The sequence below is a fragment of the Branchiostoma floridae genome, unplaced genomic scaffold (genome assembly GCF_000003815.2).
Source record: "Branchiostoma floridae strain S238N-H82 unplaced genomic scaffold, Bfl_VNyyK Sc7u5tJ_377, whole genome shotgun sequence".
Classification (NCBI taxonomy): Eukaryota; Metazoa; Chordata; class Leptocardii; order Amphioxiformes; family Branchiostomatidae; genus Branchiostoma; species Branchiostoma floridae.
Window position 1 is genome coordinate 415,012 of NW_023365820.1, and position 23,460 is coordinate 438,471.

Below are 23,460 nucleotides of genomic sequence, written 5' to 3' on the forward strand. Positions count from 1 at the left end.
TCCATCCGGGTGATTTGAATTGAATCACCAACTCCAGACAGAAGATTTTGTACCATTGCACGTGTGGGGGTTCTTTAACGTGCATGGGGTGTGGCTCTCCCCATACACGGGACCTCCATTTAACGTCCTATCCGAGGGACGGCCCAAGTCGAAGCTGGGTATTCATTTTTACCTGAGTTTATCAACTTTGTATCAATGAGCGCATTGTGACTCAATGACTCTTGGAATATTGGCTCACCCTCTTACTCCTAAATGGTCGAGAGTAAAATGCCAAGTTCCCATTTCTCTGAATGTCATTCGTATCTTCTAGCTACATGTAGGTCTATTGCTTATTAGATATACATTGCTTCGGAGTGAATCATAATAAAGAAGTAACCTGGGTCAAAGGATTGCTGTTGAACCTACTGAGGTTGTTTTGAATGACATGTAGGTTACATTTCGTCCTGGGATTTTGCAAAGTGGCGTAAAATAGACTTAGTTCTTCTCATCCCTGATGTTTAGGTTTCTGTCTGTATGATCAAGACACTCGACGAGACGGATAATGTGCTTTGCTTAAGGTGGTATCTCACTGTACTTGCGTCACACTTGCGTCACTGCGGTTTCGAGGGATACTTAACGAATTTAGAGATAAAGAACGAATTTTCTTACTTTTTGTGTTATTGTCGTCATACTTTTACGTATAACGCAATGTCTAGATGATAAAAAATAGAAGAAAATAACAAAAAAGTGACGCAGTCAACAAACCCCACAGTGACGCAAGCTTTACGCAAGTGCAGTGAGATACTACCTTAAAGTCAAAGCAAGTAGATGTTATAAATTACATCCTCTACAAACTCCATATATGAAGAGCGGGGTGAAAAACAACTAGGTAATAACGACAAGCCCAAAATTATGAAATACAGCCGATTATCTTTTTTTTCTGTTGTTAACTTAAGAGGTACATAACCATAACGTCATAGAAATGTGCTAAACTTAGTTATGTTGGCATCTAAGTACATGGTTACAACACCACCGTCGCTGCGGAAACTACGGAACTAGAAAAAATACTTATACAGCTAGACTCATAGCTACCACAGTAACAAAACTTCTTCATGTATACTTCAGGCTGTCACAGGACATTTTTTTTCATTTAAGATATTTCCTTGCCTTTGGAAGAAATAGATTTTTCCCGAAATCAGACAAATATCAATGCGCGTGCCAAAGTTCTCCTTACCCTTTACTTGCTGTGGCCTTAGAGTTAGATATTTTTTTAATGATTTATTCTTTGGATCGACTCAAATACTATTTTGAGACATTCACCTCAATTGCCTTGGTTCATTCGCGTCATTTTTATCTATCTAATTTGGTCCCGAAGCACGAACTTAACGAACAGGACTCAAGGGCCATACGTTCTTGCTACACGATGATACATCAAAACAATCAGAGACGACTGGATCTAAATCCTCCCTTTTGTCAATGTACGTATGCATGTTAAGGAAATACCGCCGGATCCGACATGTCTAAAGGATCTGTCGTGTAATCAAATTAATCATATGAATCTACATTGAGCGTCTTCTTTTTGATCGTGTTCCTTATCATCATGTACAGATGTGCAACAGAAAAACACATACAAAAGACGAACTGTATTTCATTTGTGGTGGCGTAGACCTCAGATGATTTTCTTAGCGTGAATGACAGCAAAGCCGACGGCTTGCAAAGTTGTAAATTTTGTTCTTTATGTTTTCTGTTTATTTTTGTTGCTCTGAAAATGTTGCAAAACAACAGCCATGACAACACCTTAATAGTTGAAACTATAGGGACTGTTTAATCATTTTAATATGTGAACACGCAGGATTCTACGTTTTGTATAATTGGTTTATTCAAACATACACAACGAACAACTGAATTGCACTACAATTGACGATTCATTGGCTTACCATTCTGGTGTCACCATTAGTTAAATCCTTCTACAAGTTGTGAAGCTTTACACGTACCGTGTCTATGTGCCGGTGTAAATTAGCAAGATCTGCTTAACACATTTAGGAAGTTGAAGTTGTACAACATAATAGCAATCCAACGGTTTCCTCGCCAATTAATGACGAACTGGTACACTGACAATAAAATCACCCCGTAGACACCCATTTTCCCGTCTTACTTGTAGCCGCCTACGTAAGAACTTTAAGATTCTTCTTCATCTATCAGACGCCCACCCACATAGGAACGTTTTCAGAAATGATTGCAAGTTTGTCATTTGTTACGACACTTGACAGTCAGTGCCTAGCTTTGGTCTATGAAAAAATATGTTGTTTCCCGTTTCCTAGTTAACCGACAGACCCTTTCAAAAATATGCCGAACATACACTTTTTGGGTAGACCACTGGCAAGTGACATACATTTTCCATATCTAAGTGATGCAATGCAAGATAGTGTTCTTGTTGTTCGCACCCTGTTAACCAAATAGGGCTTTGAACACTGCATGTGCAAAATGTCTAGTGAATATAGTTTAGTGAATAATGTACTTCTTTTCTCAGTTTAGTGACATTCTTATGCTTGTACAATGTATATTTGCATGATTACAGTACCATTGTCCTCGTGAATTTCAGTTAAACAATGCAAGTTACGCTTTTTGAAAGACTTAAAATCGTCGAATGCTAAAGAAAGTCAACAATGAGATAACAGGCTATTTTTCGTCACAATGTGCCCTGGGAGGAAGCAATCAAAGAATCGTTCAACTAATAGGCAACAGGAACTCTCACAGGCTGTAAGTTTTACAAAAATTGACACTCTCATCATCCACCTATAATGTGTCTTTTTTGTTCGTTTTAAACTATGCTCTTCCTGCTACTAGCTTGTTCTCGTGTGACAATTTAGAATGATTAGCAACGAATGATTACTATGATTCGATTGCGTTTTCCTTTGGATGGCATCATTATTCAGATCGTCCCTACCGGTTTGCTTAAAAAATCACTTCTAACTCGACCAGTTTGTGCAAACAGATGCGCTTACATCAAATCAAAGTGTTAATCCTAGATAATAGCGATAATCCTCCAAATCCTTGTCTTCCGTTCGCAGATAAATCATCTAGCCGACCCTTTCAAACGATAACCCGCCGCACCCTCCCATATTACGGCTGGGTGGTCGTTACCAACCCGTAAATTTCCCCGAAGATGGCAAGAAAAATAAACCCCGGAGCACATTAATCCCCGTGAAATCTACAAGCCTCGGAACCCGTAAAAACTTCGGTTTTATCGCAAATGGCTGACGCGGAGTCAAGCAATCAGGGAGCGTCAATGATGCTTCATACCCTTGACGCTGAGCCCCCGAAAATAAGCGGAATTTAACGACTTGCAATAAACTCTCCGGCGATGTCTCTTGGGCGTCATCTGTAACGCACTGTGGTTATCACATGGAAAGCTGTAAGAGTGTGGTGAGATCTTGTCTCTTCACGCACTGTTGGAGACACCATTAGGCCTCGGGGGTAAACCTGACACACACAAAATAACAGCACACTTTGCTAGGGACTTATCTGTTGCAGTGATGTTATGAATATAGATGCATTAGCTTGACTAGTCTTGAAACATTTCAGGACGTATCTACAGGAATATCGTAGAATATTACTTTTATTATAGAATATACTACCCTTAATCGATGTTATAAATGCATATACATCACACTTTGCTGGGGACTTATCTGTTGCAGTGATGTTAGGAATTACATAGGGAATACAGAGGTATTAGTTGGACTTGGAATATTTTAAGGACTTATTTCAGAAAATATTACCCTTAATCCATGTCATATTGTATATAATTATCTGTCAGTTTGTGTGGTGATATGTCTTTGTTATTTTTTTTTCTGTTCTTGCTCTATTGCAAAATTAAAATTCATGCCCGAGGTATTTTCTCAATAACCATGCTTTTGGCTACCATTTATTATAATTACCTCCTATCAACTAAACGCAGGAGACAGTTTAATTCACGTCAGATTTTCTCCACGGTACATTGCAATTAGCATTCAATTTGGAGGGTTGCCGAAAGCTATTCACTATTGCTTATATAATCATTCAATTACACGCAGTTAAACAACTGGCTCTCAACCAAAATCTTTCTAAGGTCTATAGTTATTCTAATAACATTATAATTTACTTTTCCTATGTGGCATTACTTTCTGTATAAATTTATGGACTTGAGCTTTGACGGTGTTAAATTATTGAAGTCTGATCTCCAAACCGTGATCTAGCCAGGCTGTTCGTAGATATGGAAAATAAAATGGTAGATCAAGAAACATACACACGTTATAACTATAGTATTTGTGCATTCTGTGTCTGTTTTTCGTTTATATTATAGATTAATTTCCAACAAACTTTACGACTGGTTTGAAATGTGACCCTGCCATATGAAGAATGTTTGCGACTGAAAGCCTCACTCTGGTTCCTAGAAGTTTATCTTTTCCCGGAAAAAAAACAAACAAGTAGATTAGGCTTAATAGTTGCAAAAACACCGCAATTCATTCCCGATAAATAGTGAAGCTCATCGCCTTGATGCTCAATTATCATGACTTACAGGGAATTCTGGGCAATACCTCAGCTACGGATCTTTTAATCTGATTCCTGGAACGGTATTATTTTTTCTCGGGTTAGACCTTATCATCGGAAAATCACAGTAGCTAATTCCTGATAAGTAGTAAAGCTTAATCTGACTTATAAGAAATCCTGTAAGCTACAGACCCTTCTGAATCCTGGAACGGTTTATCTTTTACCGGAAAATAACAAGGCCTTACAATCACAAAAGCAACGTAATTCAATCCCGATAAGTAGTGAAGCCAAGCTTTATCGCCTCAATGGTCGCTGGATTTGACCTACAGGGAATTCTAGATAGATAACAGGTCAACTAAGGACTCACTCTGATTGTCGGAACTGCCGTCCCCTCCCCCCAAGAGTAGTTCCAAGCCAAGAATGGCAAGTACTACCGCAATTTATTCCCAATAAGTAGTGGAGCTTATCACTTTAAAGTTTGCCGGATTTGACCTACGCGGAATCCTGAACGACACGTAATCACTCTGATTCCCAAAATGGTCTCTTTTTTTCCCTGAAAAAGTCCAAGTAGATCCGAGCCAATCATGGGAAATACTCTCGTAATTCATTCTCGATAAGTACTGAAGCTTATCGGTTTGAACCTTGCCGGATCGGACCTGCAGGGAATCCTGGACGACACGTCACTCTTATTCCCTGAACGTTCTCTCTTTTCCAGAAAAAGACTGAGCCAATAATATCAAATACCACCGTAATTCATTCCCGATAAGTATTGGAGCTTATCGTTTTGATGTTTGCCGGATCTGACCTACAGGGAATTCTGGACAACAGGTAAGCCACAGACTCACTCCCGGAACTGATTCCCGGAACTGCCTGTCTTTTCCCAAAAAAAGACCGAGTAGATCCGAGCTAATAATGGCAAGTATCACCGTTATTCATTCCCGATAAGTAGTGAAGCTTATCGCTTTGAACCTTGCCGGATTTGACCTACAGGGATCCTGGACGACACGAACTTCATCTACAGATACCTTACTCTGATTCCCGGAACCGTCTCTCTTTTCCCGAAAAAAAAAAAAACAAGTAGATCCAAGCCAATAAATGGCAAATACGCACGTCATTCATTCTCGATAAGTAGTGAAGCTTATCGCTTTGATGCTTGTCGGATCTGACTGGGAACCCTGGACGACACGTCAGCTCCAGACCCCTCACCCTGATTCCCGGAACGGTCTCTCTTTTCCTGAACAATTTCGAGCCAATAATGGCAAATACCACCGTAAATTCATTCCCGATTAGTAAAGAAGCTTATCGCTTTGAATCTTGGCGGATTTGACCTACAGGGAATAAATAATGAACAACATGTATATCATCTACAGACACCTCACTCTGATTCCCAGAACGATCTCTCTTTTCCTGAAAAATTTCGAGCCAATAATGGCAAATACCACCGTAACTCATTCTCGATAAGTAGTGAAGCTTATCCCTTTAAAATTTGCTGGATTTGACCTACACGGAATCCTGGGCGACACGTCAGCTCCGGCACGATGGGGTAACCATGGTGATGCCAGCCCGGCGGCCATCTTGTCGCCTGCAGAAGCTGTCAGCAGATCCAATTTCACGCTTGGCGGTCCTTCCCGCGATGGGATCGTTGTCAGGGATCGCCGGGAGTCACACGTGTGCATTGTTGGCATATTATCACACATCACATAGGTCACAGTGTCTACGGGAAGCTGACGGCTTTGTTATCCAGCCAACAGTGGCTTTTTGTAGAGCAGGGTTGTTCAGATCATCTCTCTGGAGACCTCCTGAGAGATATATCTCCCTGGACCCATTGAGGTAGTGACACCGTAATAAAACGGTGTATCCGTACCTACATTCGCATTCTTTGATCAGTGCATTTTGTGCATGGAAAGACTTCAATCAGAGGTTATATGGCAAATGTGAACCAGTTTTATTTCAAGTGAACGTATCAGAATTAATATCAGTTTTCTTTGCAGTTTGCTTCGTCGTAGAGTAACATTTTAGAGGTTGAGATTGTGAACACCTTGCTGTGTACCCATGAAAATGTTCACAAAACTCGGGTATAATGTTTGCACCAGTGCCCGTGATGGGTGTAGCCCCGAAATCTGATTTGGTTACGCCGAATACTGTGGATTTAACGAAATCTGGGGACCCGGCTGTGACCCAAAGTAGTCCGGCAATCGCAAGGTGCCCCATGGTAGATGTAGAGGTCAACCCGAAAGTGCAAATAACCCGTAAACTACAGGAGGGAGGATTTTTTCAAAAGGCGTCAATAGCATTATACATCATTTCATACCCTTATCTATCATCGGCCTGTGGTATAGAAACTTCTTTGCCCTAAAAGTGGCAACCGCTAAGAATGACAAACTGTCTGAAGGACTTTATATCTAAAATTCTGAATGTCTCTTATTGTCGGATTATAATGACGAAGCTTTACAAGATCCGGTAGGACTGGAGGGTACGATTGTAGAGTTAGATAAACTGAAATTACCATAGGATGCGACATTACCGATATCCCTGTAATATTTTCTCTAAGCCTGCGTCTACAAAGATAGCGTAGCATCAATGAAACTTCTCTGACAATCTCCAGAAAGTCCAAAACCGTGCAGCACGGCTTGTGCTCGGTATGTCACGTAGATCACCTGTAAATAATGACCATCTGTCTGCATTAGTTTGGAATTCTCTGGCATCTCGTCGGAAAATGCATCTCTTGCAAACCGTCTTCAAGTCAATCCATCGGCAGTTACCAGAGTACTTAGAAATATTTAATAGAACATCTCACACATACTCAACAAGGCTTAATTCAAACTTATCACTACAACTACCGAAAGTCAGACTTGAATCTGGCCGTAGGAAATTTGAGTACAGGGCTGCATTTTCATGGAACGAGTTGCCGCCCACGGTTAAAGTGGCCACTTCTGCTCTGTCGTTCAAGAAACTGCTAAGAAACGGTAATCACTGCTGACCCCTGACCTCCTGACCCGGCAGTAACTTTGATTAATGAGTTACGATTTTGATTTATGTTTATGTATATATTGTTACTTTGGTTTGTTCATTGTTTAGTTTCTTTGTTATGCTATTTTGTGTATGTTATTCTGTACAGGGCACGCCTGGAAAGCAGTGCACAAAGTACTGAGTGTGTCTACCCTGTATAAAGAAAACAGAAATAAACTGTGAAAAGAACGCCACAAGGCAAGCCCCAATAGCTAGAGTTATTTCAACTATTTGAAAGTCTTTGGGTTCTATAAAATGTACTTACGCTATCCCATCCCCTAACGATAACAGCAAGACGAACAAGCTGCTAAGAAACTGTGAAAAGAAAGCCACAAGGCGAAGTAAGCTATTTTTCACAGCAAGCGCCAATAGCTAGGGTTATTTCAACTATCTCAAAGTCTTTGGGGTCTATAAAATGTACTTAATACGCTATCCGAACTCGTAGCAAACGTAAACAGCAAGACGAACAAGCTAGTAGGGGGCCCAAACCTACATTATGCTGTTCTAAAGGCAAAAGTGACATGCCAAAATAAAAACATAATCGAGACCACAGCATGTTCAGGGCATATGATACAAAAACCTAAAGGTCTGTTGCAGTACCAATAACAATCGTCAGGAGGCTGAGACTTGATTTTACTTTTGTCTTCTAAAGGACTAACTACACACCAAATACCATCTTATTTCACAAGTAGCAGGGAGCACAAACAGACAGGCATAGACATGTTAAAAAGAGTAATTTTCATGAAGGTTATTACATGAAGGTGTAGAAAAAAAGGAATAATTCAGAAGGAGAATAATCTATCATCAGCTGTAGATCCGACAGACCAGGTAATCACACTTTAAAGGCGTTGCTGGAAACGGGTCATTTGCCGCAAATTGGTAGACAATTGGTAGATACTGCAATTTCTTCTAAGTAAAAGGCAGCCAGCGTTTCATCGAGCAAAAAAAATCTTCTCGAGTCATTCGTTATAATCAATAGTTCCTTTTTATAAACATGACCTCATTTAGTTGGGTTCACACGACGAAACTTAGGCATAATTCAGAGTAAAATCTCCTCCTAACGAAGGGGATATGGTGATAATGATTAGATGTAAGTTTAGAAGGTTACTTTTGAGAATGCATAAAGAGTTTTTATAAGCCTCTGCATTGACCAATAAAAAAGAGGTCATAAAAATAAGGAAGATATGTTGAATTTGAAGGCATTGCGTTAACTAAACCTTGTTGCCCATTGAACGAATAAATATAAAAGATAATGATAAAGTTTATCTAGAAAATATCGAAACTGTCGTGTCCTACTTCGAAAATTCATTCCTGTTGCTTTTCTATCCTTAGAAATCTTTCCGATAAATGTGAAAGGTCCTTTTTCTTCCTCGAGGTGTGAGTGTCCTCATACCGTGGATAGCCATTTACGTTGTAACCGAGGGGCGTCCCTAACCAAATGGAAGTATTTCTTTTCACTAGATTGAAGTGAGAAAATTCATGTACCTATCTCCAAACCTCAGCATATCAGTGGATTCAATCCTTAACTTCGTGGTTGTGGGCAAAATGCTGTAAGCATTACGACAAACACCTTCCTTGATAATATATATATATATATATATATATTTATATATATATATATATATATGTGTGTGTGTGTGTGTGTGTGTGTGTGTGTGTGTGTGTGTGTGTGTGTGTGTGTGTGTGTGTGTGACTGTGTGTAGATATTCCTGCTTTCCGCTGACAAAATGAGTGGCCATCAATGACAATCATCACGTTCAGATAGGCATGGCTTCTGCACGACAAGCCTGCGACAACATCAGTCACCCGTGTCATATACGTGAGACTCTCAGTTATAACAAGAGCTTTTTGGCTCAGATTGATCAAACCCCTTGACACCAGAAAGATATATCTTTATCAGAGAGTCCCAAAAACAGTTACGCGATTAGAGACATATGGTTGGGAACGTTAACGGTAGGGGTCCTCCTGTTGGTCCCACAACTATAAATCTCTGCTAGTTACTGTTTCGTTTGTAATGAATATCCTGGCGTAATGCATCGCAAGAATGATCTCCAGCGTGGTTGAAAATGCGACATATGTTACGTTGGCGCCCCAGGCAATTTTTACGTCGACGTTCTTACCATGAAGCGGAAAATATGGCGCGTCGATGATAATAAGCTCCACTTGCAAGTTCTTGCCCGATTGCTAATTGCATCATGAAACAGCATGAAGTCTAAGAAATAAGTATACATGCAGACTGTGTAAGATAACGATGGTAACAAGTGACTATTGGAACGGGAACTGTTGTGAAAAACAATCTGAGCTTTTGTATGGTTGGGGAATGATAATAAACTCCACTTGCAAGTTCTTGCCCAATGGCTAATTGCATCATGAAACAGCATGAAGTCTAAGAAATAAGTATACATGCAGACTGTGTAAGATAACGATGGTAACAAGTGACTATTGGAACGGGAACTGTTGTGAAAAACAATCTGAGCTTTTGTATGGTTGGGGAATGATAATAAACTCCACTTGTAAGTTCTTGTCCGATGGCTAATTGCATCATTAAACAGCGTGAAGTCTACGAAATTAGTGTACATGCAGACTGTGTAAGATAACGATGGTAACAAGTGGAACAAGTGACTATTGGAACGGGAACTGTTGTGAAAAACAATCTGAGCTTTTGTATGGTTGGGGAATGATCATAAACTCCACTTGCAATTTCTTGCCCGGTGGCTAATTGCATCATGAAACAGCATGAAGTCTAAGAAATAAGTATACATGCAGACTGTGCAAGATAACGATGGTAACAAGTGGAACAAGTAACTACTCTGATAGGAATTATTGCTCAGAAAAACAATCTAAGATTTTGGATGGTTAGGGTCCTTTTTGGAAGACGATGTTCCAACTTTTTCTGTAATAAATGTGTTTTGAAGTTAATAGTGTCCCTTAAAATAAAATCTAACATTTAACTTGAAAGTGCATCTGTTTTGGTAGAATCTGGGTGTGTTGAATTTTGTGTTGGATATTACAGTTTAGCAGTCTTTGAGTAACTATTTTCTTTCCTGATCTTTTCAGGACAAGCTATGAATAACGTTTTTGTTCCGTTCTTCTTACTTCACAGTTATCAATACTTATCAATGCATCTGTGAAGGGCTTCGTTATGTATATATCACGTGAGGCACACTTTAGGTACACGTGATGCATCACGTGTACCCCACTTGATTCATTGTCGTATTTGCCAGTGCAATGAATGGCAACGATGGCCATGTTGTCAGTATCGTTGATTGTTTTGTCATAAAGTAGGATCACTCTTTAAGTGGCAGAAAGAAGTGATTATGAACATTTTCTCCCTAAAATTAAATTTGTTAATCTACGAAACTATTTAATTGGAAAGCACAAATACGGGGGATCGTTACGGGGGATCGTATATCAGACCTATATATATTTCTACTAACTCCACATGTTTTTTACCAACAGTTGGTGCCAAACCGAAGGCGGCCGTCATGGTATTCATCCATCCGGGGTATTTTGAAGAAGGTGCGGGAAGCATGTACGACGGAAGCGCCATCGCAAGCTGGGGAGAGGTCATTGTCGTGACCTTCAACTATCGCCTTGGCCTGCTTGGTACGTATACGTCATCGGTGTGATGCATTGTGGGTAAGAATTTCGCCGCCATATTGGATGACAATGTAGTTAGAAAGAATTATGCAGTTATCTATACTGTAAAAATAAACATGTAATGTAACTTTGAGCTGCTAAGATGTAATAGAGGTTTGAGAATATTCCAATACAGTTCTATTTCTTGAGAAAGGCACTTTACACGACCTTCCTCACGTCACTTAGGTGTAAAAATGTCAGGGAGGTAAAATGAAAGACTACCTCTATCTTCTGTCTGTACTGTGTATGTGGCACTGTTCATATAAGTTGCAAACATGAGTGCAGTGTCACATTGTCATTGTCTGTCCAAAAGCAAATAGAATACAGTTTTAGAGTCGTTGGTTATAAACTGTACCAGACGACCAAAATCAAAAGCATTAACGGAAATTGATACTCAATTCAAAAGGCGGTTGTTTCAGACTTCGGCAAATTCTAATCTCTTGCAGACATGGAATATTAATGTACAAGCTGTCTTGAATAGTGCTTCTGGGATTAAAATCCACCATAGCAATCGGTTGTCTTCCTGAATGTTCAATGATGGTTCATTGACAAGTTCAATGTCAAATGGGTAGCCGTGACTGCATCAATAGCAAGTTCTCTCTTTCTGATTTCCCTGTGGCTTCGGTTCCAAACACTATTCTTCCCCCTTCCATTAAAGACCAGTCTCTCGAGAGCACAGAAAACCTTTAATTTGATTGTTACTTTCGCCTGTCTTATCATGATTTCTATTGATTCAAATGGCAGCAGACGACTTTTATCATCCATGATACCCTCTAGTACGTCTGTACCCGTTCGAGTGTAACCTATACTATCCGATGAGTCAATGGGATAAAGAAAGTATTGTAAACGTAATGAAATTGTGTTTTTTTTTAATCATTTATCCTTTCGTACCGTAAGGACGCTTCTAACTGTTAGGATGTAACCTATACTATCCGATGAGTCAATATGATAAAGAAAGTATTGGAAGCGTAATTAAATTGCGTTTTTATTACTATTCCTTTTGTACCGTAAGGACATTTTCTTCGAGACCCTTGCCAGGAGAAGCACGGTAACATTCCTATGGGAGAAATGTGAAGTGCCATTCTGACTGGGATCAGAAGTTAAAGCATGGTGGCTGGTATCTACATTTGTCCGTATCAGTAATGGGGAAAACTCTTGTTCATTCGCATATACTTGTGATAACAAGAGGAAAGAGACATGTAAACAATTGAATAAGTGGTAGACATAGCTTGATATATTTTACTGTTTTTAAAACAATTGCTAGATTTGTGGCATAGCTTTGTATACTAAACTGTTTGTAAATGATAGATTCAGTGATGTCATAGGTTTAGTTGTTTTGTTTTGTTTCTCTCATTGCTTTGCTCACTAGCAACACTGCAAGTTATGGTCTTTTACATTTAGTCAGTCTTGTGATACTATAACTTATGCGGTCAGCTATTTATATGCATATCAGGTGACCGTATACTTTATTCGAACGAACGTACCTTTCACAAGCACGATAAAAAACACGACTATTTTTAACTGTCAACAGAGCCAAATCTTACGAGTACTTCAAGAATTTCTATTTTTGTCTCAACTGTTAGACTGTAGAATTTCTCGTATCGTTTCTCCCTGTAATTCCAATTTACTATTTACAACGATTGAATCCAGACCGATATCGAAGTAAAGATTTTGTAAATCGAATTTTCCTGGCTTATAGTAAGACCCAAATCTATAATGTATAGTGCTACAGTTTGCCAGATATGTAGTAAAATGTGGTCACGAAGGTTCGTCTTCAAATGTGGGGTTTGGGGGCTTAACAGTGGCAGGGTTTTGGGCCCAAAACCCAGAGGCCTTAGGTTCCAATCCGTTGATATGCCATCGCCCTTCCCCTTCGAGAAAGGCACAACTTTCCTCACTTTATTCAGTGGTAATTGAGTACCTATCGGTGGCTAGGGCCGTAACTCGGATAGGGTATTAATGATTAATGATCCTCCATCGTCTCAGAAAAAGAAGTCAAATAAGTTACATCTTCAAGTTAGACTAGAGAAGTCGCTTACTATACTGTTTTAGTGCTTACAATTATTTGTCTGTCTTTTTCTTTTCTTACTGCAATTAGCGATCAGGCAAAAAAAATGAAATAAACGTATTGTTATCAAATGAAGATCCCATATATGCATTTTAGGACAGTCACACCTCGAGCACCAAACTTATCAAAAAGAGTAGGGCTCATTCCCGGTATGAGTGTCCGGATAAACTGCCTGTAATGCAACATCAGTCCATAGTGTATTGTGTAATGTAAAATGTAAGTGTAATATACGATTGAGCAGGGCAGAGATAAATTTCTATACTGCATTCGTTGCATTGCCTGTGAGTTGTTAAAAGTGTGTGAAAAGGAAAATTGAAAATTTGCACACTTCCTTTATGCCATTGTTCTATGACATTGTAGACGGTGTCTTTTAAGTCAAATCAATTGGTAGATTAGTTCTCTGAAAGGCAAGCATGCATAAAATTACGTTATCATTTAGAGAAGCATCACTGTCTCAGGCCTGATTATAATTGTCTTGCCCCGTAATAATCAGCATTAACAGTCACTTGACAAGAACACTCCAAGAGGATATTTACCAGATTTACCAGTTTGAAAGTAGACGCGTCTTGAATTCTCCCCAATTACATGTATATAGTGAATAAAATTTGCTATCATTATCGTTACTGTTGTTTACTTATATTTTTGCACATAAATACAACAAAAATAAAATTACAAATGGGAGAACAACATGCCAAAGAAACCAAAAGCATTTAGGGTTTATTGGGGGTTTTGCCTTAACTGCAGTTGATAGCATTTTGATTCTGTCAGTTAATGGTAATTATTTATACAAATACGTTTACATTACATGCAAACCTAAGATAAACAAAAGAAGAAAAACAAATCAATATTGGTAAGAAAATAAGGAAAATCCGCTTGTTAAATCAGCTAGTAAAAACATTAGCATGATAAAACACAGCAGAAATGTAAATCAAACTTCATAATAAAAAAAGAAGTAAATCAGATGTAATAAATAAGGAAACGCAAACTAATCAGGTGGATTTAAAACTGGAATTGAGGACAATGTCAGCTGTAGTTTAGTTTCGCTTTTAGATATTGGAAGGGATCGACAGTTTTTTTAATGAATTGTTCAAGTCTTTCCGGACCCAAGTCCACTTGTACATGAATGTGAACTGACGTTTATTTGATTTGATCTTGATTGTTCTGCCTTGTGTTATGGCTTGTGTTGCTGTGGCTGTATACTAGTATATCATTATCATTCTTTGATCTGTTATTACATAGTTATTATCTGTTATCATTTGTTATCATTATTATTGTCTGATCTGTTATTACATTGTTATTATCTGTTATCATTTCTGACTTGCTTAATTTATATCATTAGCTAACTTTGATTGAGAGCATTAAAGCAAGATCCCCCACCCACCCACGAGTACGTGCTCATTTTTCATATATTGTAAATTGACGTTTAAATGTACCATGAGATGAAATAAAATCAAAATGAAATTACTGAGTAGATCTACTCTAACTGATTAACGGTGTTGTTATTTCCCAGGATTCCTTAGTACGGGTGAAGACAATGCCCCGGGGAATTATGGGCTTCTTGACCAGATCGCCGCCTTGAAGTGGGTTCAGCAGAACATCGTCAACTTTGGAGGAGACCCAAACAACATCACGGTGTTCGGAGCAGAGGCAGGCGGAGCCAGCATCAACCTGCTAGCATTGTCCCCCAAGGCAAAAGGTATGATAACTGTTATAACGAATGAATTGTACCACACTATAGATATACTTGTTTTCTCTTTAGCCTCTTTTTGTCTTATGCCATGTTTATTCGATTTTATCGATGACATTCTCTGAGAACTCTGATACGAGCGTGCAAAGAAATTTGTGTACCAAAACATTGTCCTTGGGAGAGTATTAAACAACTGATTCTTCATTCTTTTACATCATTATGATTTATTCGATTTGATTTAGAAACAAAGGAAAAGTGATGCGCACACGAGCAGATATCATTCATATAATATAATCAATATTTTCTTATCAAATCAAAAAAGTAGTTACACAAGGAATTTTAGTAATCTGTCAATTTCAATAAAAGACATTTTATTACAGGTATAATTGCTTTTGACTCGGGCTGCTGCATGAAACATTTTCGCTTTCTTCGCATTTGGATGTCACGAATAATATTGCAGTTCAGAGTGTAGTAGTGTAAACTTGTTAATATAAGCGAACAGTTTTTAAAAATAACTTGAGGAAATACGTTGCACATACTAGCAAATGTCGGCCATGCTATAGCGTTCCCAAACGAAAATACAAATATGCACGTAGCCCTTAGAGATCAAGATCAAATTGTACAGTCTATTTAACGAGAAGAAATTTAGGACGTGATTCCGTCAAAATAACGATCTTTTCCCGGCCTCGGCTTAATTTGGTTTTTATTGGTCTAACGCTGCAGGCGGTGGTATTAATCTTACGACGTTGTGGTAAAAAATCGTGACCATTTCATCCATTAACACCCTCTACCTTAACGACCGTAGTAAAACAAATATCATGATATCTTGTTTTAAGATACGAGTACTCGTAAACTCGTAAAATCTTCCAATGATGATCTGCCAGTCTTTTAACTGGAAAGTTGTTAAAGTTTGACAGAAAATGTCTTAACCCTATTCAGACATGGGAGGGGTGCCTTTTCGGCCTGCGGCAACTTTCATGTCGAATAACGTCATCTTGACGCCAATGCTGTTGCTATTTGCAACACATGTCGTAACAAGCCTTATAATTCTGTCATCTGCACGAACTTGCTGTTACATTTTTGTAGCATTCCTTGAAGCTTTCTGGGAATACCTTTTTTTTCTGGTTCCAGCCAATATAGTCAACTTAATGACGTCATAATTACGTCATGTTTCATTGTAATTGCGTCAGATTTCTTTAAATCTTCAGATATTTTATCTCCATCACTCTCTAAAATTTTGGTAACCATATGATGAGCAGTTAAAGAATTACAGGAGTCAGGAGGGGCGAGCCTAAAAAAAAAAACCTCCACCAAGGATGACCATAAAAGCCCGGTCTGAATAGGGTTAAGAGAAAGGATTTTGTGAGTTTTGCTCACAGCTCAATGAACCGGGTTGGCATGATTTGTCGTAAAGATTTTACCACCCCCGGAGACAACAAAATGGTGGGTTTATTGGTTCGCCCTACATTGGAGTTTACTGGTGCGGATGCGTCCGATGGGAGCCTATGAGATGTCATCTACCAAACCCCCGTACAACAGAGCTTAATCTAAGTGGTGGAACGACACAGGGGATACCACGTAAATCATACATTATTTGTCTGGTGGGATTTGATTGGTGCGTCAACATGGATAAAGTAATGGTGCATTTCAATGAATCTAGCCATTGGTAACGGACTCGAAGCATCCCATAAGAAACTTACAACCTACTGGAATAACAATTTCGTGTTCTCTGCAACCATTCAGTATGGTTATTTCAGCTTTCCTTGATTTATTTCAATGCCTAGAAGTGGTCAACTATAGCGTAGCATTGAGCAAACCTTTTCAAAAGTCCCCTTCATCCATCTATCAACGCACAAAACAGACAGATATTCGCATACTTTTTTTTAGCAAGGTAATGTTTCTCGTCTTCCAGGAGGGACGTAAAACGGGGTCCCATGCCCAATGAGGTGTGACAGCACTGAACCATGACGAGATATCTCCGCTGTCCAACCTTACAGCACATTCGCACCCGTTGTACAATTCCCTGATGACCCTTGTGAATTTTTCCGGTATTCCATAGTGCCTCAATATTGCCCATAAAGATGGTCTGTACACACTGTCGAAGGCCTTCTGGAAATCCACGAAGTTGATGGTAAGTGGTTTGTCTCTGGCTACATACTTCTCCAGGATCTGTCTGAGGACAAAGATTTGGTCGATGCATGACCTCCCACTCCTGAACCCTGCTTGTTCTTCTCTCATGTGAACATCAACAACCCTTCTAATTCTATTCAGCAACAGCGAAGACAGCACTTTACCTGACACAGAAAGCAGAGCAATTCCTCTCCAGTTATCGCAGCATGTTGGGTCCACTTTCTTTGGTAGTTTAACAATTACCGCACGTTTCCAGTCTTTGGGTACTTTTCCTGTTGCTAGGATTGTGTTGCAAATTAAATGTAGCCATTCTGTGGATGCTGACCCTCCTGCTTTAATTTGCTCTGCTGTTATGTTGTCAATTCCAGGAGTTTTCCTTATCTTCAATTTCCCAATTGCCTCCTCAGTCTCTTCCATTGTGAAGGGATCAACATTAATTGGCAAGTCTATATCTGCTGGCATTATAACTGGAGGGTTTGCAGGAATAGGCCTATTGAGCACCGAGGAAAAGTGTTCGGCCCACCTCTTTTCCTGGCTGTGTTCATCTGTGAGAAGATTGCCATCGTTGTCCTTTACCGGTTGCATCTGTTTTTTCCCATGAGCACCTGTAAGAGTCTTGATTTTCTCATATACCACACGTGTGTTACCAGCTTTAGCCGCCTTTTTCTGCATCGCGAGACTTCGTCAAACCAACTCTGTCTCTGTTGGCTAGGTTTCTCACTTTCTTCGTTTGGGCTACATATCTCTGCCGGTTCGCACGTGTGTTTCTGTTGGATGCTGCTTCTTTTAGATTTTTCCTCTCTTCTATAGCCTCCCATGTGTCTTGCTGTATCCAGGGTTTGTTAGGTTTCTGTGATTTCGCAGTGAATGTGTTGACTGTATCTCTGTACAGGCCGTACACTTCCTCTACCTCTCTGTTAGGTTTTACTTTGGCACACTGGTTTCTCAGTTCTTCCTGGTATGCCCTATTAATATTTGTTACATTATCTGACTTTAACTTGTCCAGGTTGTACCGTATGCTCCCTTTCTTTCTTTCTTTATTTATCTATTTATTGGTTTGGCTGTTCCAAACACACAGTTAGGGCTGCCCGACTAGCCTATGGTTATTACAAAGGGCTAGCCCTGCTTTTTTCTTCTGTTGTTTGAATTTAACCATCCATTCTGCAATCACAAGGTGATGATCACTGTCAATGTCTGCACCCCTGTATACACCTTTCTCACGCGGCGGCCATGATAGATCTAAAACGAGTTCAATGTGGCAAACAAAAGGCTGTCCATCATAATTAGCAGTTCGACCAATGGTAGCCTGCCAATTAGGAAATCGACCAATAAGTGAATGGCTGCAAATTCGTCAAAAATCTGCATTATTATGTTTTTATTTTGCATTTCTTAATGGACTATGGGGTCAGTCTACACTACTCTAAATTGCTACATTTTTCGGTGCATAACATTTCTTGTAATATTTATTATTCCATCTAATATCAGGAAAATTTGTGTGGTTTGGGGGAAAACTAAATGGGACCTGATTTTAGAAATAAGTATTGTCTGTTTGCCTCATTGACCTCTTCTTGGATCTATCATGGCCGCCGCGTGAGAAAGGTGTATACCCGACAGTTTCTTATACTCTGTCTCTGTCCAATTGATATGCAAATGTAGTCTATTTGGTTGGTCGTCTTCCCATCTGGGGACCATGTTCTTTTGTGTATGTCGAGATGTCTAAACCATGTGCTTGTTATACCGAGTCCATAGGTGCTGCACATGCCGATTAACCTTTCCCCATTTTTGTTCCGGATACCAGCCCCCTCTGTCCCCATCATAGTTGAGAAACCTGTGTTGTTGGCACCAACCTGTGTATTAAAGTCTCCCAATAGCAATACAGTGTCATGGCCTGGTAAATGCCCTAGCAGACTCTCCAGTTGGTTATAAAACATGTCTTTTTCAGTGTCTTCTGCTTCTTCTGTCGGTGCATAAACCTGTAGTATTGATACTTTTCCATGTGCTGAACAAAAGCGGGCTCTAATAATTCTGGCATTTACTGCTTCCCATTCCACAAGTGCAGCTGTTATCTGTTTAGATAAAAGCAGGCCAACTCCTTGCCTATGCAGACCATCATCCCTTCCCGAGAGTAGCAATGTTTTTCCTGGTGTATGTATGGTGTAGTGTTCGGACGTTCCATGTTGCAACTCTCACCTGCGTTTTCGCTGACGGAAAACTTACATTTGCTGACTGTGTAACAACCATGGTTACGCTGTTGCTAAGTCCGGGGTTAGCTGAGGCCCGTCCAGATGTCCTTTACCGCAAGTTCCAGTATACATCATCACCATTCTCCCTATCTCCCTTGAAACTATCAAATGGAGAACCACTTCACAGAATCCACAAACACAGCTCATAATTACGTTTTGACGAGGCCATGGGTAAAGAGAGACTTGAAGCAACCCTGTGTTAGTTGTAAAGGCGCCGACGTCTTTTCTTAATGGATAGTAAATGGGTGTGCGCAATGGCTTACAAGGGACTTACCCTTCCCTTTGAGAAAACGAGTTCTGGCAGGAAGAGCAACGATAAAAGGTAACCTTACAGATAATCTTAACCCTTTGAAAATGTTCTGTCGCTACCGTAGCTTTCAAGTCATCAGTAAATGAGAGTGCAATTTGTGGTTGCAGTTTTGTTACAGAGATTATTTTGCAGGCCACAGTAAGTGAATTTTATGGATGACAGCATATCGCATGTAGTAGCTATGACTGGCATAAGCATAGTTTTAGACGTGTCACTAGTGAGGTAGCCATGAGTGTAATTGTAAGAGTGCCACTAGTGCGGTATATGGCATTAATATTGCTGTAGAAGTGCCAATAATGTGGTAGCCATTTTAGCTACACTTTTGAGGTAGCCTTGAGTGTGATTGTAGCTTCAATTGTGAGATAGCATTGAGTATATTCGTAGAAGTGACACTAGTGTGGAAGCCATAGCTGTACTTGAAGAAGTGACAATGTCGAGGTAGCCATGTCTTGAAAAATTAATACGAGTGAAGTAGCCATGAATGTACATGTAATTGTAGCTGTTCTACTACTATGGTGCTCTACCTTGAATTTGGTTGCCAACTAAACTGTTACAAGTTGGGACAATTACATCGTTGGATACGATAACGTGTTTTGTCACATCGAGTCTTGCCTTATGGTAGTTATTCCAAAAATGTAGGCATCTCGGTTTCCTTTTTTTTTTATTCTTGCATTAGATTTGGACTCTGCAAATGCTGACATCCATAAAGTTTACTTATTGTGGCTTTACGCTGCGTTCAATAAATGTAGGAAATGACGCTCGGCCCTTTATAGTGATCCCCTCGTTTTTTATAAGTGGCGCGTTAAGGTTTCTTGATCCACAATCTTCTATATGTGGTCTTTTATGCTTATCTTGTCTTTAGATGTCTGGGAGGACCTAATGAAGTCTTGACTTCGTTTGCGTCAGTCTCAAAGAAAGTTTAACAGTAACTTCTTACACAAAAATTGGCGAACGTGCCGAAACTTTCAATTGGAGTTTGACAAAGTTAAACTTTTGAGTTTGAAATTACAGTACAACTTTTAAAGGCTATTGAAGAATTTTATAGAATGTACATTTTTTTGCTCAGCAGTACAGGCCAGAACCATAAAACTAGCAGGTGGATTTTCATAGTATTGGATTTGTTGATTTTCATAGTAGTTGAATCGTCAAGGAAAACGTATATCACGTCAGGAAAAATCTATTTTGCCTGGTCAATGCGTTTTTCCATTTTCCTTTTAGATTTGTTTTTACACGTTTTAAGATTGTGTAGAATATGAATAAGGCATGTTCGAAGAGGTCACAAAAGTGAAACTTCTGCAACCGAAGATATCGTTCCTCGTCCATGTACTGAACAACTGATTGTTTGTACGTTGATACAGTAAAATAAATATTAGATTTAGATTATAAACCATGTCTTTATCCAACCTATATAGCTTTTTATTTACTGTGCGATTAGGCCCATGTCCTGACATGCTACCGATTTTATGCTCTTGAAAAAAGGCACTTTCTTCACTCCACAAAGATGTAGAAATGAGTACGTTACATTAAGTAGGCTTGGGAGGTAAAAGGCGGTCACGGGTGGCCATGGTAGAAGAGGGATGGGCTCCACCTCTCAGTACCGTGCCCCAGACACAGTGGATAACAACCCACCTACGGCCTTGAAAAGGCTTTGGGACTACCTTAACCTTTTATTATTGAAATAAACCAGTCACTCATTCCTTGGTTCATCCATCCATATACAGGTCTCTTCAGACGGGTGATTATCCAGAGTGGCTCGGCGCTGACGACTTGGGCTCTGACCTCCGAACCCTGGCGTTCCGCCATCACCGTCGCCCACAAGATGGGATGCTGCCTCAGCAACCTCACCCAGATGATGGACTGTCTCCGACGCATCGACGTCGACATCCTCACCGGAAGCGTCGTGCGTCGCCCTCCCTACTTCTCCATGTTCGGCCCGAGGTATTTCTCGTTGTTCGGTCCGGTGATCGACGGCATCGTCGTAACAGACAATCCGAAGATGCTGATGGCATCCAACGATAAAGACAAGTACACCCCCTTCAAGAGTTATGACCACCTAATAGGAGTGAACGAAGACGAAGGATTCGGATACATCGAGACATTTCCTGGGGTAGACTATTACGGTATAGGGAGGGAAGGGTTCACGTTTATTATAAATGATTTTGTCAACAAGGTGTACCCGGACCGAGAAAACGAGATAGAAGACGCCATTCAGTTCATCTATACGAACTGGGGACAGAGTGAGAGCAACGAAACGCGAAGGACTGGCATGGTACGAATGTTTACGGAGCAGCAAATCGGCATGCCTGTCGTAAGTGTCGCAAATCTTCATTCTTCAGGAAAAACGACGTCGGGGACGTACTTTTATACCTTTAACCACCGCTTGACGTACGGACGTAACCCACCCTGGGTAGGTGCGGCACAGCAGGAAGAGTTACCGTTTGTTTTCGGCGCACCCAACATTGGTGGAGGGGTCTTCGGTAACATGAATTACTCCAGAGCTGAATCCATGCTGAGCTTGGCCATCATTACGTACTGGTCCAACTTTGCCAAGTCAGGGTAAGTGTAGTAAAAATAATTACTATGATTCTTTGACATTTTCTGTCCAAATGCGATCAATACAGTCTATATAGATTGTTTACACTGACGGTAATAGTAGTGAAATTAGTAGAAGCAGTAGTGGCTAAAGTGACGTTTATACTAGCACTTATCTAGAAGTAGAAGAAGTAGTAGGAGGAGCAGTAGTGGTAGGGGTAATAATGATAGTAGTACATTTCATTTCATTTCTTTATTTAGCCAGGTGTGCTCACTCAGGGCGGGCGCCCTGATTTTCAGGAGACCCTGGTAAATTGGTAGTAGCGGTAGTAGGGATAGTAGTAATGTTAACCTATATAAAGGGACTGGCAGTATTGGTAGTAGCGGTGGTAGTAATATGTATGACAGCAGCAGCAGTATTAGTAGTCGTTGTAGTAGTAGTAGTAGTAGTATAGTAGTAGTAGTATAGTAGTAGTAGTATAGTAGTAGTAGTTGTACAGAAAGACACCGCGACATCTACATGTACACATCTAGAGTCCACGACCTTGTACACTTTGCATAATAATTCTACCTTAACTCACTAACTAATTCACTGATGCATTAATATTCAAGTTCTTCATTGATAATGCGAACGCGTCCTCATTTTCATATTAGTTGATTTTGCCTATGCAAATAACACAAAGTCGCAAGAAGAAATTTTCGTATTAGCAAAAAACGCTGCTTCAGCATTTTCTAACCAACTATGCAAATTAGGTCCTGATTCGTTTAATGTATAATGATATTCACTTTTAAACTTCGTATTGTCTTGCCGTCATGTACCATGATGGTGTTACAGCATGTTCTCACCAATTATTCAAATGGGTCCTCATTTGCATAATAGACATTTATTGATATCCCCCTGTCTCAGTTACACCTGTAACATGTAACATGGCAACAATATTATAGAACACAGTGGATCTGTAAAATCAACTCAATTTTGCAGATAAGATCCTGTGAATTTTACATATCTTACTGTTGAAGGAATGCAGAATACTAGATATGAATGGGAATCTATTCATTCCATACACAGAGATCCCAACACACCTATTCCACAAAAGACCTGGTTCGCGCATGAAAGACCGAACCGGTTTGAGAACATCAAGTGGCCCCAGTATGATGCCGACAAGCAGGGGTTTATCTACCTGGGGATGAAGCCGAGAGTCAAACAGGTAACAACACTAGACGCTCGTCTTGAATGTTTGATTCAATGAAGGAGAAAAGATAGAATGGACGGATGGATGAATGGATGGATTGATGGCTGGATAAAAGGATGGATGGGTGGATGGATGGGGGG

General features: G+C 39.9%; 1 protein-coding gene across 1 annotated transcript in view; it reads left to right on the forward strand.

Annotated features, from left to right (window-relative positions):
* Positions 1 to 23,377, forward strand: part of LOC118408733 (neuroligin-4, X-linked-like) — a 47,987-nt gene extending 24,610 nt beyond the window's left edge. The window contains exons 2-5 of the mRNA XM_035809584.1: positions 10,978 to 11,124; positions 14,736 to 14,921; positions 21,317 to 22,151; positions 23,197 to 23,377. Coding sequence (XP_035665477.1) covers positions 10,978 to 11,124; positions 14,736 to 14,921; positions 21,317 to 22,151; positions 23,197 to 23,377 — 1,349 coding nt within the window. The remainder of the gene's footprint in view (positions 1 to 10,977; positions 11,125 to 14,735; positions 14,922 to 21,316; positions 22,152 to 23,196) is intronic.
* Positions 23,378 to 23,460: the final 83 nt, after the last annotated feature.